Raw genomic sequence first — 17,560 nt, forward strand, 5'->3', positions numbered from 1 at the left:
CTCAGGGACACAGAACTGTTACTCAGGGACACAGAATTGTTACTCAGGGACACAGAACTGTTACTCAGGGACAGACACAGAATTGTTACTGAGGGACACAGAATTGTTACTGAGGGACACAGAATTGTTACTGAGGGACAAAGAATTGTTACTCAGGGACACAGAATTGTTACTCAGGCACACAGAATTGTTACTCAGGGACACAGAATTGTTACTCAGGGACACAGAATCGTTACTGAGGGACACAGAATTGTTACTCAGGGACACAGAATTGTTACTCAGGGACACAGAATTGTTACTCAGGGACACAGAACTGTTACTCAGGGACACAGAATTGTTACTCAGGGACAGACACAGAATTGTTACTCAGGGACACAGAATTGTTACTCAGGGACACAGAACTGTTACTCAGGGACACAGAATTGTTACTCAGGGACAGACACAGAATTGTTACTGAGGGACACAGAATTGTTACTGAGGGACACAGAATTGTTACTCAGGGACAGACACAGAATTGTTACTGAGGGACACAAAATTGTTACTGAGGGACACAGAATTGTTACTGAGGGACACAGAATTGTTACTCAGGGACACAGAATTGTTACTCAGGGACACAGAATCGTTACTGAGGGACACAGAATTGTTACTCAGGGACACTGAATTGTTACTCAGGGACACAGAATTGTTACTCAGGGACACAGAATCGTTACTCAGGGACACAGAATTGTTACTCAGGGACACAGAATTGTTACTCAGGGACACAGAATCGTTAATCAGGGACACAGAATCGTTGAATTAAAGAGTATGTCAGACAACACGCAGAGGAGTGGCAGAGGAGGCAATGTTTCCGGAGCGAGCAGACGTGGCAGCAGAGGAAGGGGTCGAGGCAGCACTAGTCGCAGCCAGAGGCCAGTGCTCCCGGTGTCATCCAGCGGTCGTGTCTCCACCGACAACCCTGCCGTCATCGATTGGTTGGCTCGGTCGTCTTCCTCTTCCCAGGTCACCTCTGACACCTACAGCCAACGGTCGGTGGGTACGTCAGACACAACCGTTAGTGTGCATGGCCCGGGAGCAAGCCCACTGAAATCACGTGTCCTCTACCTGCCCCTGTCCTTTGGTGTTCCCTCACCAAGCGAAGTATCGCATGCTGTGGGCTCAGCCCCACTGTACAGTGAGGAAGAGCTAACAGAGGGCGGTCAGGAACGGGGGGAGACATCCGCCTCTTCAGCAGCCAGGCGAAGAAGTACTGGCGAGGAGAGTGGCTCGGTAGCCGGTCTGTCTCCTGACCCACACGCAGCCGAGGGGGCTAGTAGTGAGGCGGAGACCCTAATTGATGATGATGAGGCTGATCGCACTTGGCAGCCTCGTCGTCATCAGGCTATTGCTTCCGCATCATCAGGAGAAGAGGGTGCCAGCTTGGCAGCGAGCAAAACAGTCGGTGGGTTGCCCAGGAGGCAGCAGGGTCGCAGCAGTGTCAGTGGAGGCAAATGGCCACGGAGTAGAGCACCAGCTCCACTGCAGCCTACCACCACGGCCAGTAGTGGTGCCGGTGTGCACGGAGGAAGTAGCAGTCAGCCAGTGAGGAGTAGCAGGGGCAAAGTTTCCTACTCGGCGGTGTGGCAATTTTTCGTTACGCCGCCCGAGGAAGTAAACGTAGCCGTATGTCGACTATGTGGCCAGAAAGTCAAGCGTGGCCAGGGGGCCCATGTCTCCATCGCCACACTCTGCCATGTGCCACTTTCAGGTCTTCTCACACTGCTGGTGGGTTCCATTTTGTCATAGGGTGCTGGCAGATTACGGGCCTCCCATTGCTGCTGCCAGGCCCGTAATCTGTCATGGGCCCCTGTACCGCCTCCTCATGCTGCTGCCAGGCCGGTAATCTGTCATGGGTCCCTGTACGGCCTCCCATTGCTGCTGTCTCCATCGCCACACTCTGCCATGTGCCACTTTCAGGTCTCCTCACACTGCTGGTGGGTTCCATTTTGTCATAGGGTGCTGGCAGATTACGGGCCTCCCATTGCTGCTGCCAGGCCCGTAATCTGCCATGGGCCCCTGTACCGCCTCCTCATGCTGCTGCCAGGTCCAGAGTGTGTCATGGGTCCCTGTACGGCCTCCCATTGCTGCTGTCTCCATCGCCACACTCTGCCATGTGCCACTTTCAGGTCTCCTCACACTGCTGGTGGGTTCCATTTTGTCATAGGGTGCTGGCAGATTACGGGCCTCCCATTGCTGCTGCCAGGCCCGTAATCTGTCATGGGCCCCTGTACCGCCTCCTCATGCTGCTGCTAGGCCCGTAATCTGTCATGGGTCCCTGTACGGCCTCCCATTGCTGCTGTCTCCATCGCCACACTCTGCCATGTGCCACTTTCAGGTCTCCTCACACTGCTGGTGGGTTCCATTTTGTCATAGGGTGCTGGCAGATTACGGGCCTCCCATTGCTGCTGCCAGACCCGTAATCTGTCATGGGCCCCTGTACCGCCTCCTCATGCTGCTGCCAGGCCCGTAATCTGTCATGGGTCCCTGTACGGCCTCCCATTGCTGCTGTCTCCATCGCCACACTCTGCCATGTGCCACTTTCAGGTCTCCTCACACTGCTGGTGGGTTCCATTTTGTCATAGGGTGCTGGCAGATTACGGGCCTCCCATTGCTGCTGCCAGGCCCGTAATCTGTCATGGGCCCCTGTACCGCCTCCTCATGCTGCTGCCAGGCCCGTAATCTGTCATGGGTCCCTGTACGGCCTCCCATTGCTGCTGTCTCCATCGCCACACTCTGCCATGTGCCACTTTCAGGTCTCCTCACACTGCTGGTGGGTTCCATTTTGTCATAGGGTGCTGGCAGATTACGGGCCTCCCATTGCTGCTGCCTGGCCCGTAATCTGCCATGGGCCCCCGTACCGACTCCTCATGCTGTGACGTTGCAACAAGGTGGAATTCAACCCTACATATTTTAACCGCCTTTACAAACAGCGAAAGGCCATCACCGATTTCCTGATGTTACAAGCGGATAAAGGTACTCCCCTGTGTAACTTAGATGTCAGCCATTGGCAGCTCATGCGTGACACCTGCCGCTTGCTCAGGCCCTTTGAGGAGGCCACGCTATTCGTGAGTCGGCAGGACTATGGGATGAACGACGTCATTCCTCTGTTGCACGTCCTGGAACAAATTCTGTTGAGAATGGCTGGTCAGGGTGCGGTAGACGTGGCGCACAGATCTCAATGCCACATGACCCCTGTGGGGGCAGGACAGGAAGAAGAGGAGGAGGTAGAGGAGGACATTGGTGCTCAGGAATTATTGAGTGAAATGGGTGGTTTTTCCACTCAGCGGACAGGAGTGGAGGAGCAGGAGCATCTGGTAGAGGAGGAGGAGGAGGAGACAGAGGACCCAGACGCACCGTGGCAGTATGCTGTGGAGATGGAGGCAGGGAGTCCCTCGCATTCCTTGGCAAATGGCCCATAGCATGCTCGGTTGCTTGCGTAGCGACAGCCGAATAATAACCATCAGACAGAGGGATGACTTTTGGCTGTCCACCTTGTTGGACCCTCGCTACCGTTCAAAAATGGTGGCCTTTTTCACACCTGCTGAGAGGGAGGCCAAAATAAAGTACTATAAAAACCACCTATGTAGTCAGTTGGTCTCTGCCTTTCTGCGCCAACGTCCATCCTCAGACACTGTGGGCCCTGTGCGCTCGCGTTCCGCTGCCATGGCAGCAGGGGAGGGGTGGGGTGGTAGGAGCAGTGGCAGCTCCACCAGCAGCGGCTGCCTCAGTCTGCAGTCGATGATGAGTAGCTTTCTTCACCAGCGCAGTGAGGAAACTACTAACCAGCCGCAGCAGCAGCAGCATCAGGGGGACCTGGAGCAGGACCTCAAACAACAGGCTTGGGCCTACTTGGACAGCACCCTGCCAACCGAGGTAGACAATCCCCTTGACTACTGGGCAACGAAACTTGACCTTTGGCCCCAACTAGCTGAATTTGCCCTTGAAAGGCTGTCATGCCCGGCCAGTAGCGTGGCATCGGAGCGCGTGTTTAGTGCGGCAGGAGGTATTGTAACTCCGCGGAGGACACGACTGTCCACCCAAAGTGTGGAGAGACTCACGTTTGTGAAAATGAATCAGGCGTGGATTAGTCTGGATTTCAAACCACCAGTTCCTGACACAACTGACTAAATCCGCCATGAATCATGCCCCAAACATGTTATTATTTTTAACATAGGCCTCTGTATGGCCTTCAATTTAAGCTGCTTACGCTTCGCCACTCTGCCATGGGCCCCTGTACCGCCTCCTCTTGCTGCTGCCAGGTCCAGAGTGTGTCATGGGTCCCTGTACGGCCTCCCATTGCTGCTGTCTCCATCGCCACACTCTGCCATGTGCCACTTTCAGGTCTCCTCACACTGCTGGTGGGTTCCATTTTGTCATAGGGTGCTGTATGGCCTCCCATTGCTGCTGCCAGGCCCGTAATCTGCCATGGGCCCCCGTACCGACTCCTCATGCTGCTGCCAGGCCCGTAATCTGTCATGGGCCCCTGTACCGCCTCCTCATGCTGCTGCCAGGTCCAGAGTGTGTCATGGGTCCCTCTACGGCCTCCCATTGCTGCTGTCTCCATCGCCACACTCTGCCATGTGCCACTTTCAGGTCTCCTCACACTGCTGGTGGGTTCCATTTTGTCATAGGGTGCTGGCAGATTACGGGCCTCCCATTGCTGCTGCCAGGCCCGTAATCTGCCATGGGCCCCCGTACCGACTCCTCATGCTGCTGCCAGGTCCAGAGTGTCTCATGGGTCCCTGTACGGCCTCCCATTGCTGCTGTCTCCATCGCCACACTCTGCCATGTGCCACTTTCAGGTCTCCTCACACTGCTGGTGGGTTCCATTTTGTCATAGGGTGCTGGCAGATTACGGGCCTCCCATTGCTGCTGCAAGGCCCGTAATCTGCCATGGGCCCCCGTACCGCCTCCTCATGCTGCTGCCAGGTCCAGAGTGTCTCATGGGTCCCTGTACGGCCTCCCATTGCTGCTGTCTCCATCGCCACACTCTGCCATGTGCCACTTTCAGGTCTCCTCACACTGCTGGTGGGTTCCATTTTGTCATAGGGTGCTGGCAGATTATGGGCCTCCCATTGCTGCTGCCAGGCCCGTAATTTGCCATGGGCCCCCGTACCGACTCCTCATGCTGCTGCCAGGTCCAGAGTGTCTCATGGGTCCCTGTACGGCCTCCCATTGCTGCTGTCTCCATCGCCACACTCTGCCATGTGCCACTTTCAGGTCTCCTCACACTGCTGGTGGGTTCCATTTTGTCATAGGGTGCTGGCAGATTACGGGCCTCCCATTGCTGCTGCCAGGCCCGTAATCTGCCATGGGCCCCCGTACCGCCTCCTCATGCTGCTGCCAGGTCCAGAGTGTCTCATGGGTCCCTGTACGGCCTCCCATTGCTGCTGTCTCCATCGCCACACTCTGCCATGTGCCACTTTCAGGTCTCCTCACACTGCTGGTGGGTTCCATTTTGTCATAGGGTGCTGGCAGATTACGGGCCTCCCATTGCTGCTGCCAGGCGTGTAATCTGCCATGGGCCCCCGTACCGACTCCTCATGCTGCTGCCAGGCCCGTAATCTGTCATGGGCCCCTGTACCGCCTCCTCATGCTGCTGCCAGGTCCAGAGTCTCTCATGGGTCCCTGTACGGCCTCCCATTGCTGCTGTCTCCATCGCCACACTCTGCCATGTGCCACTTTCAGGTCTCCTCACACTGCTGGTGGGTTCCATTTTGTCATAGGGTGCTGGCAGATTACGGGCCTCCCATTGCTGCTGCCAGGCCCGTAATCTGCCATGGGCCCCCGTACCGCCTCCTCATGCTGCTGCCAGGTCCAGAGTGTCTCATGGGTCCCTGTACGGCCTCCCATTGCTGCTGTCTCCATCGCCACACTCTGCCATGTGCCACTTTCAGGTCTCCTCACACTGCTGGTGGGTTCCATTTTGTCATAGGGTGCTGGCAGATTACGGGCCTCCCATTGCTGCTGCCAGGCGTGTAATCTGCCATGGGCCCCCGTACCGACTCCTCATGCTGCTGCCAGGCCCGTAATCTGTCATGGGCCCCTGTACCGCCTCCTCATGCTGCTGCCAGGTCCAGAGTGTCTCATGGGTCCCTGTACGGCCTCCCATTGCTGCTGTCTCCATCGCCACACTCTGCCATGTGCCACTTTCAGGTCTCCTCACACTGCTGGTGGGTTCCATTTTGTCATAGGGTGCTGGCAGATTACGGGCCTCCCATTGCTGCTGCCAGGCCCGTAATCTGCCATGGGCCCCCGTAGCGACTCCTCATGCTGCTGCCAGGCCCGTAATCTGTCATGGGCCCCTGTACCGCCTCCTCATGCTGCTGCCAGGTCCAGAGTGTGTCATGGGTCCCTGTACGGCCTCCCATTGCTGCTGTCTCCATCGCCACACTCTGCCATGTGCCACTTTCAGGTCTCCTCACACTGCTGGTGGGTTCCATTTTGTCATAGGGTGCTGTATGGCCTCCCATTGCTGCTGCCTCCACCGCCACACTGTGGCTCCACACTCTGGTTTTGGCCCCGTGACTGCCCAAATGAGTGAAGTGTGCGGTGATTCTAAGATCGACGGCACTCATCTGCATGTCATACTGACTGACAGTATTATTTCTCTTCCCCAGCAGACTCCAAGGGCATTTAAATTAAAGGTACAGTGTTCTGCACTAATATAAAGGCTCTCTGAAGCCTAGAAACACCCTTTTTATAAGTTAAATTCGCAGCGAATATATTCGACTCAAATCAAATTTATTCCGCGAATTCGCCGAATCGAATTTTTGAATACTTCGCTCATCTCTAATAGGAATCCTCCCCTCTGAGACATTATGTTCTGAGTGTGCAACTCCTCCGCTGTCAGAATACACTTATCAGCTGCTGCAGCTGGTGATCATGGAAAGTTTTACCACAGTTCTGTATGACAGAAGGTGATCTAATGATTTAACCTCTGTTGAATAGGGATGGCCGTATGTGCATCAAAAATCATTTGGTCCCTGTTGAACCGGGCGAATTTTGATCCATCTATGGCCAAGCTTAAATTTACAAAAATGTTTACTATGTTTCCTCAGTTTGTGGCTCCTGCTCATAATAGATATACTAATCAGTCTTTGCCCTAGAGTGTAACATGCTATAAGACTGATTTGCAAGGTATATAATGTATTTTTCAAACTAAAAAAGTTATGTCAAAATGTATATTGTACCAAAGTTTTTTTGCATTTCAACATTCCTAAAGGACATCTAATCCCAAAAACAAAAATATAATAAATTTCAGCTTACCGGTCCTTAGATGCAGTTGCAGCATTTTACTTTTTCCAGGCTTTTTTCACCCGGTGATCCTGCCAGTAACTTCCTGAGTGACAGCTCTCACTCACCATATGTAGCCCCCTCTAGTTTGGCTGCTAGGCTAAATTTAATATTTGTTTTTTTGCTGAAGTCAGTGGAGCAGTGAACTATTGTTTTTTTCTGGTCAAGGTTTCCTAGGTAGGTGTTTGATCTCTCTCAACTGCTTCTGGAAGAAGCTTCCAGAATATATGTCAGGTTGAGTCAAATGACCAGTATGAATGTTCTTCATGCTCCAGCCAATCCCTGGGAGCTGTTTGAGTGTTCTTTCCTCTCCAGGGAGCATTCCAATTCTCCTGAGGCTGCTTTGTGCTAGTGACACAAAAAATTGCTGTCTGGGCCTCAGCAGATGCTGGCTGAGGGCAGTGGTGCCTTAGGAAACACAAAAAACAGCGTTAACCTTTCCCCCCCCAGAGTGAGCCTGACACCGACCAACACCAATGCCCCCGAAGGAAAGAGCCTAACAATGACCATCCCCACCCACTGAAAGAACCTTCCACTGCTCCCCCCATACACCTGCCACTCCCCTTCCACCTGGCCAATGAGAGACACACTCACCTTCACAGCTCTGCACATCCCCGGGAAGGAGAGTTGCGCTCTGCATACACAGTCAAGCAATCCGCAGCCTCTCGCAGATCCCACCTGATCCCAATGCTGCGCGTATCCCTTATTCTCGGAGGCGGTGCTGCCCCCCGAAAAATGCTGCCCTAGGCAAACTGCTTGTTTGCCTCATGGTGAATACACCCCTGGCTGAGGGCCTTGAGAAGATTGCTAAATGATTATTAGCTGAAGGGTACCATCCTGAAGTACTGGTCTGCAGATGGATCCAGACCAGTACTTCATTGAAGATCTACAGTGGGGATTGAAAGTTTGGGCACCCCAGCTAAAAATTTGTATTAATGTGCATAAAGAAGCCAAGGAAAGATGGAAAAATCTCAAAAGGCATCAAATTACAGATTAGACATTCTTATAATATGTCAACAAAAGTTAGATTTTATTTCCATCATTTACACTTTCAAAATAACAGAAAACAAAAAAATGGGCACCCTGCAGAACATTTTAGCATGCACTGCCCCCTTTGCCAAGCTGAGACCTGCCAGTGTCATGGATTGTTCTCAATCATCGTCTGGGAAGACCAGGTGATGTCAATCTCAAAGGTTTTAAATGCCCAGACTCATCTGACCTTGCCCCAACAATCAGCACCATGGGTTCTTCTAAGCAGTTGTCTAGAAAACTGAAACTGAAAATAGTTGACGCTCACAAAGCTGAAGAAGGCTATAAGAAGATAGCAAAGCGTTTTCAGATGTCAATATCCTCTGTTTGGAATGTAATTAAGAAATGGCAGTCATCAGGAACAGTGGAAGTTAAAGCAAGATCTGGAAGACCAAGAAAAATATCAGACAGAACAGCTCGCAGGATTGTGAGAAAAACAATTCAAAACCCACGTTTGACTGCACAATCCCTCCAGAAAGATCTGGCAGACACTGAAAATCTATGGATAGACCTTAAAAGAGCAGTGCGTGACAGACAGCCCAGAAATCTCAAAGAACTGGAAGACTTTTGTAAGGAAGAATGGGCAAAGATACCTCAAACAAGAATTGAAAGACTCATGGCTGGCTACAAAAAGCGTTTACAAGCTGTGATACTTGCCAAAGAGGGCAGTACAAGATATTAACTCTGCAGGGTGCCCAAACTTTTGCAGACGCCATTTTTTTGTTTTCTGTTATTTTGAAAGTGTAAATGATGGAAATAAAATGTAACTTTTGTTGACATATTATAAGAATGTCTAATCTGTAATTTGATGCCTTTTGGAGATTTTTCCATCTTTCCTTGGCTTCTTTATGCACATTAATACAAATTTTTAGCTGGGGTGCCCAAACATTCGATCCCCACTGTACCTGTGGATGCTGGGTGGAAGACAGCTCTTGGGACATTGTAAGTAATGGCCTTGTTGTGTACTTTTGGGTGTGCAAGTGCTAGAAAGGAACAAAGTGCCAGAGGATGCTATATGGACTGGAACTAATCTTACAGAGTCCTGGATTTACTGGCTATCCCTGTTTACCTTCAGGAAAGGCTGCTTAGAGAAGATTAGTGAGAAGCTGTCCTTCTGTTATTGATGTTAACATTTTGGAGTATCTTGTGACCCTAAAGCCCTCACCTGTTTCAAGTTATTTAGAAACTAATAGTTAAAAAACATCCCCCTAGACTGAGCCTGAATTATTTGTGTGAATGGCACTGTGTTTGTGTGTCTGGGAGCCTCTGTAAAATGTGGGAGATCTGGGTATATTCTCAGCTGCTCCTTTGGGGGTGTGTGCTATATACTATATATGTGGAGCAGCAGTATTGTCACGCTTGGACAGAAAGAACACCTCCCCACCTCATCATCTACAAAATACAGTAGGAGATGTTATGTAGTCCTAGCACACTTCCTAATAATTCTTGGAGACTGCAAACAGCAAATGAAAGCACTGAGTTCCTGGCAGGATCAACGGGTATTTTTTGTATGGATGGAACAGATATAACAAAATGCTTTTGACTGCATGTTTAACAGTGAAACAAGAAGAAAAAAAAAGAGAAGGTTAGGACTTACATTTACTTTATGCAACTATGTTAACACTGACAACTCATGTGGCCCCCGGGCAATAGGGGATCATGGGGCCCCTGTGTCCTTGCGCAAACTCAAAAAAAGCCTATGAAAAAGGTACCAGGGGCATCTCATGGGGCCCCCTACTGACCCCGGGCCCTTGGCCAGCGCCCGAGTTTCCAAATGGTCAGTCCGCCCCTGGTTAACACGTTCCCGTTTATTGATTATAAGGATATTTATTGTATGTATGCATTGACTTTTTGTTTGTATGACCTTGATTGAAATGTTCTGATTGCTGCTATAGGCTGGAAATATCACCTGTATCCCTCCTGTGTGTCCTCCAGTAGCATGCACTGAGCCTGTCATGTCAGACTGCTGCTTGCAATGCCCAGGTATGTAAAGTACTGTATTGTTTTATAACATTTGGGCTCCATGCAAACTGGGTCTAAAAAATGCAATGCCTTTGGCAGAAAAAAACCCCAAAAAATGCTAGATAAAGTGTTTTTGTACAGTTTAGATGAGTTTAGGAGAGATTAGTTTTTCTCTTCCAGAAAGCTCCAATCAAAAACGCAAACTGTTAAGGGTGAGCTTCAAATATGCCTCTAATCGTCCTAAGATATGATACGCCGAAGGAGTCATAAAGTTTCTTACAAATTGGAAACATTTGTTTAAAATTAAATATTGGATTAGAACTCCACTTTTGACGAGGAAAAAACATCCTTGTAGGTGAACTATATAGATTACAAGGATTTTTTAAAAATGTTATTACAGATTATTACCCATTTCTATTCTAAAAATATTGACGTTTGCATTGTTCTTTTATCAAACTGACTACAAATTGGCAGGCCTGTCTTCACTGTCACCACATAAGCAATCTCAGTGTTGGGATAAGAAGGAGTCACACAGCTGACATTCTTTTAGCTGTCCAATGGACCTAATAAGCATGTCACCAAAAGTGAAACCCCTTTTACTGTGAATGCCTGGCATTTTTCATTAAGCTTTGGGCAGACTTTCTGAAAAGGAAATGAGCCTACCAAATGAGATTATGGGGGATTTCACAAGCAGTTTACAGAATGCCTCTGGGATGTAAGAGCTCGAAGGGATTGATATCTGAAATGTTTGTCAGTTTGAAAGAATCTTAGCTATCTGAAGATTGAAATGGAAAGATCATTTTAACAACAATACATTACAATGCTGATCTGTATCATCTAGGTCTGTTATATTTTTTCAATTAAAAGAGGTTTCCTTTAATTTACTAAATGGCACAACTCCAGGTTTCATATTTCAGCTATAAAGTTTTAAGAGAATACGCATTTTTTTTAATTATGTATAATGTTCAGGATTTTAATAAAGTGCATGTCTTAAAGTAGTATTAAACTCTGCTTAATTTTTTCTTTTTAATGGGCCCCCAGGAGGTTTATGCCATATTGTGCTAGTATGCACCGCTTATTAGCACATTATTCAGACTTTCCTGTCAAACCAGCCCTCTAGTGCTGTGCTGTCACCACTCCAGCTGGTCCAGGGGGCTTCTATCTTTATCTGGTCTTCCTTCCGGGTTCATTCTCTCCGGTCGCTTGAATGGCTGGGCTGCCATGTTGTCACTCCCGTCAAATCACCAGCAAAGAGCAGGTGCCATAAATGTACAATGAGCTGCGCATGCGAGGCTCAGATTACATTACCACCGACAGGCCGGGAGAGGCATTTATGACAAAGGAGACCACTAGGGTCTTTTCTGTTATAAAAACTTTACCTGTCAATGTTTTTTAAAATTTTATTTCAATACTGCTTTAATATGTATTACTTTTAAGTCAGGTAAATATGAAATGTTGCATATACATATTTAATATTTAGCCATTTGCAGGTGCAAGTCTGGTAGTCTAGGGTATCAAATATTGGGTCATTGCTTTGCTTTGACAACAGACTTGCATATCAGAATCTTGTGTTATACAAACATACAGCTAAATGACTCTGAGGAGGGAACCCTCCCTCCTCTCCAAGTAGAGATGATGCCATCTTGATTTTACAGGAGCAGTCAATCATTTCTTATTAGACACGCCATCATGCACAGCACACACTGCATCCCATATGGAATGCTTATGAGTACAATAAAGATACTATAGAGATGGAAAAAAAATTCTGTTATTGAATGAAATGAAAATAAAATTACCAAAACCTACTATAGTTTTCAATCAGAACCAATTAGTCTCCATTGGCTAAGTAACAATTTCAAAAAATGTCACAGATGTGGTGGATAGCCAAGTTTTCAGAAAATTAGGTCTCTTTGTCAGAATCTGAGCCCGTTATAAACCAACTTAAAAAGATCTACTTGATTTTAGGGCATAATTACACACGTGTGTGTGTGTTTGTGTTTCTTTATATGTTGCCGAATGTTATGGTACCTGTGCCCAGTTATTCCCTATGGGTCCTCAATGCACATCCATGCACCAAAAAGTATATATGTCCCAAAAATATATATCTCCAAAAAATATTTTGCAAATCAAATAGTGTCCACACCGTGTCAAATCCACCACCAAAGAAGTTGGATCACTCACCAGAACTCAATGCTGATCAACAATTGGACCAGCAAAAACACTTTTGCTCTGGGAGCAGTAGATATCAATTAAGTTCTTGGATGCAATACTCTGCAAACAGCCGATATCCTATAGGATGAATCGCCACCATTCAAAGCTATGGATAATTTCAAGAGGTATATATCATCTCTAAATCGTATATCTCCATATCATTGGAACCATGTTCAAAAGTAAAAAGAAGAGATCATAGTGCAGCAAGCTTCAAATTATTTAAAAGCTTTAATGTATAAATCACACTCACATTTTAAGGTATCTACACCGACACCAGTTTCATGGGCATTGATTCGAGCAACAGTATATAGGCACACCACCGTCTACCACGGATCCTCTACTCGTAGACCCAGCGCTTATTCTCTCTTGTTTGCAGAGTATTGCATCCAAAAACTTAATTGATATCTACTGCTCCCAGAGCAAAAGTGTTTTTGCTGGTCCAATTGTTGATCAGCATTGAGTTCTGGTGAGTGATCCAACTTCTTTGGTGGTGGATTTGACACGGTGTGGACACTATTTGATTTGCAAAATATTTTTGGGACATATATATTTTTTGGACATATATATTTTTTGGACATTTATTTATTTATTTATCAACACCTTTTCACTTATTTTTTATTTTTTCTTTATTTATCTAGTGATATGTTCATTTAGCGCATTCCTTTAATTTCACAAATAAATGTCCATATCTGGACATTTCATCATTTCATCATTAAAGATGGAGGGAAGCATATGGTGCATTTTGGAAGGTCTGAGGAGAGTATCCTGAATGTGGCTGTCTACCCTGATACCCATATATGTGGGATAAGCGCAGCTGACCTCTATGTAATAAGGGGTCTAGCTATTTGCAATCTTTCCCAGATTAAAGAGACACGCACCACCGGTACTGTGAGGATGCTGGATTAATAACCCTTAAACTGTTCCTCTACTCCTGCACCCAGATGTGACAGATTGTAACCAATGCTTGTATACATCAAAGTTCTGGTGAGTGCACACCCATCAGAAGTGGTGGATTACCTTTAAAGATATATTCACAACTGTTCACAAGGATATATTGTGTCTTAATTGAAGACTACCTCTGCTGAATTATCTTTTTTACCTTTTTGATTGAAATCAAAAGGATTGATATGGACATTTATTTATTCATTTAACGCACATATACTGCACTAATTAGCACTTTATATATTGTGCACTAATTACTTTATGAATTGAATATAATTTTTTCATATTTATTCGTATATGTCACAGCGCTGCACTTTTATATATTTTGAAACGTCTATTGTGATTGTTGTCCATGCCTTATAGTGCTAGCAGCTACCGAGAACATTTGCTTCTTATGTATATGCGCTCGCTTTTATATATTCTTTGATAGTCAGATGAACATGTTTGATCCAGCCACTGTTAGATACTTCCATCATAGAACACATAGGCACAAACAATAACTTTGCCAAATATTCATGTTTAAATTGATGGAATGGGTATGGGGGAATTCAAGAGCAGTGTAGGCAGGTGCTGCCAGCACTGTTTTACAGGTCAATCTACATAGAACATTTATTCAGCTTTATACTTGTTTTGGCTTTTCCTTATTTTGTAACATCTATTATTAGAGAAAGGCAAAAATATGGAACCAATTAGGACTAAGCCCTGGTTCACACCCGTGTGACTTCAGGTGTGACATGTCGCAAATTTCTATGGCACTGTCCTAATAGGTGTGATTTCAAGTAGCGCGATTTGAAACATACTTCCTGCATTACTTTTTTAACTCTCATAGGCTATAAGGTAAATGGCACTGCAATCGCACCTGCAATCTGAGAGTTGTGCTTTAAACAGGACCAAATTGCAACACTTAAATCGCATTCAGTGTGAACCAGGGCTAAATTACAACTAATAAGAGTTTCTGTGGTTCAATCCAAGTGAAGATTGGTTAGATTTCAAATGACCGTCTCTGCATTTTTCTACAACTTTCAATAATTCAGTTTGGTAATTGGTAGTGAAGGTACATGCGGACTGCAGGTTAATCGCTGTAGCACATAGTATACTCTTTGAAACATGCGGTTACTTGGATAAGCCAATCAGGTCTTGTTTTCTGATTAGATATTCTTGTTTTTCTTGTTATTATTTTGCCTACCTGTCTCTGAACATATCATTAACGCTGTTTACCTCCAGATGGCTGTGAATTCCAAGGTAATATTTATCCTCATGGTGCCACATTTAGCCGGGATGAAAATGGATGCACATCATGTCTGTGTCAGGTCTGTAGGGCTCCAAATTATTTTTCTTTTTTGTTGTAAATATTGTTATACACTTCTAAGATTCTAGCTTCTCATTTTATAAATCATGACATTTGGCAGTCATACAATGTGATATCTTATAGTCATGTAATAGGAAAGGTAATGTCTGGTGCACTGATAGAAATGGAGTCCAAGTGGATTCAGTGGTTTAAGGCAAAAAAGAAAAAGTTTTTAAAAGTTCACATGGTGTCAGTATGCTTGACTCAATGGCTGCTGCTGAAGAGCTAGAAGGGACTCTGCACTGGAACAAACAGAAAAGAAGAGCAGCGCCAATCTAAGTGTAGCATCAAAGCGTTGGCACTTCCTCTGATAGCCACCAGCACTGCCAGGAGCTCCTTTCGGTATCCACCACAGCTGGATCAGTGGGACTGGACCGGCTTGTTGCAGCAGTGTTACATAACTCCATTACATTGTGAGTTGCCATTTTGTTGTTTCCAAATAAATAACGCTTTGATGCTACACTTAGATTGGCTCTGCTTTTCTTTTCTATAGTCGTGTGGAGGTTCCCCCAGTGGAAGTTATCTAAATTCTCTGCATTGTGCACTCATCTTGCTTTTTTTAGAATGGAGTCGTAGAATGCTCTTTTCTACCATGTCCTAATCTTGAGTGCCCTAGAGAGGACTGGGTGCTGGAAGCTGGACAATGCTGCTTCAAGTGTCAGCAACCACCACCACCACATACAGGTGCGTGACATTGTATCTATCCTGGCTTTGTTATACCTATTGCAATTGTAACAACTTTCTCTTAAATTGTGAATCATCTTAGATGTTTTCAGACGTGCAGCCAGGGGTAAAACCAGATGGTTGAGTTGCGGTTTTGCCACCCACCTCACACTGGGGTTGATTTACTAAATCCAGAGAGTGCAAAATCTGGTGCAGCTGTACATGGTAGCCAATCTGCTTCTAACTTAACTTATTCAATTGAGCTTTGACAAAAAAAAAATCTGGAAGCTTTGCCCAGGCAGTCAATGTCCTTGTAAGTGCAGTGAGGACTCTTTTGCGTGTTCACTGGGTCCTAGTTGGTGCACAAGTAGGCAAGGAGGTAGGTGCTGTAGGTGATAGTTTCTGACAGGATTGATACAAAGGGGAGGCAGAAGAAAGGACAAGGACTTTTACTTTAATCAGTTCCCAACCATGCTGTAGTCAAAGGATGGCTACAGCGCAGTTGTCTGGTTCTGGGACGACTTCCATGGATGTCTTTCCAGAACACGAACCCCTGTGTGCCCCCATGGACACAGCTGATCACGTCATATGGTAAATGGCCAATCACGGCGGCCTTTTACCATGTGATCAGCTGTGTCCAATGACACAGAAGATCACCGGTAAATACAGTTGCCGGTTACATAGGGGTTTATTTACTAAAGCTGGAGAGTGCGAAGTCAGACTCCCTTCTGCATAGAAACCAATCAGCTTCCAGGTTTCATTGCCAAAGCTTCATTGAACAAGCTGAGGTTAGAAGCTGATTGGTTTCTATGCAGAAGGGAGTCTGATTTTGCACTCTTCAGCTTTAGTAAATAAACCCCATAGTGTCAAGGTCCTACCTTTTCCCAGAGGTTATGCTGCTCCATGTGCTGGCATCCATCTTGGATTTCTGCAGAGCATGGTGGGAGTCTTTTATGCCTTCAGACCTCTGCGGCCCATCCCCCAGAGGGGTGTGGTTGATCACATATAAGCCTGTTGTCCTCACGTGCCCTTTGCATTCGTGTCTTGTATGTTCGTGTTGCAACAAGCTCTGTTTATACTCTCGTGGCTCTCCTGAAAACTGACTCGGCTTTTGACTAGACCAGGGGTGGGCAAACTTTTTGACTTGAGGGCCGCAATGGGTTCATATATTGGACCCGGGGGCCGGACCAAGAGTAGATGAATGATGTGTATGTGTCATCCATAGTAAGTATAGTAATATTCCCCCATAGTAAGCATAGTAATTAATCCCCCATATAGTAATTCATCCCCCATAGTAATTCATCCCCCATAGTAATTCATCCCCCATAGTAATTCACCCCCATAGTAATTCATCCCCCATAGTAATTAATCCCCCATATAGTAATTCATCCCCCATATAGTAATTCATCCCCCATATAGTAATTCATCCCCCATAGTAATTCATCCCCATAGTAATTCATCCCCCATATAGTAATTCATCCCCCATATAGTAATTCATCCCCCATAGTAATTCATCCTCCATAGTAATTCATCCCCCATATAGTAATTCATCCTCCATAGTAATTCATCCCCCATAGTAATTAATCCCCCATATAGTAATTCATCCCCCATAGTAATTCATCCCCCATAGTAATTCACCCCCCATATAGTAATTCATCCCCCATAGTAATTCATCCCCCATATAGTAATTCATCCCCCATAGTAATTCATCCCCCATAGTAATTCATCATTCATATAGTAATTCATCCCCCATAGTAATTCACCCCCCCATAGTAATTCATCCCCCATATAGTAATTCATCCCCCATATAGTAATTCATCCCCCCTATAGTAATTCATCCCCCCTATAGTAATTCATTCCCCATATTGTGTCAATTCACTTACCTTTGCTCCACGCGTTCCTCTCGCCGTGTTCCCGCGCCGTTCCGGTCATCAGGGCGGACTGTGAGAGGAGCCTAGCTCCCCTGCTGCCCTGCCTCACGCTGCCCCGCGCCTCACGCTGCCCCGCCTACACACATCCTGACAAGCAATGTTTGCCACGCTCTTCGGGCCGGAATAAAAGGTCCGCCGGGCC

General features: G+C 46.6%; 1 protein-coding gene across 1 annotated transcript in view; it reads left to right on the forward strand.

The window, feature by feature from the left end:
* VWCE (von Willebrand factor C and EGF domains) overlaps positions 1 to 17,560 on the forward strand; it is a 132,039-nt gene that overhangs the window by 56,838 nt on the left and 57,641 nt on the right. Inside the window, exons 15-17 of the mRNA XM_089654996.1 lie at positions 10,257 to 10,344; positions 14,701 to 14,786; positions 15,388 to 15,508. Coding sequence (XP_089511122.1) covers positions 10,257 to 10,344; positions 14,701 to 14,786; positions 15,388 to 15,508 — 295 coding nt within the window. The remainder of the gene's footprint in view (positions 1 to 10,256; positions 10,345 to 14,700; positions 14,787 to 15,387; positions 15,509 to 17,560) is intronic.

Source organism: Staurois parvus, unplaced genomic scaffold (genome assembly GCF_062004578.1).
Source record: "Staurois parvus isolate SC_StPar_1 unplaced genomic scaffold, SC_StPar_1.0 ptg000818l, whole genome shotgun sequence".
Lineage (NCBI taxonomy): Eukaryota > Metazoa > Chordata > Amphibia > Anura > Ranidae > Staurois > Staurois parvus.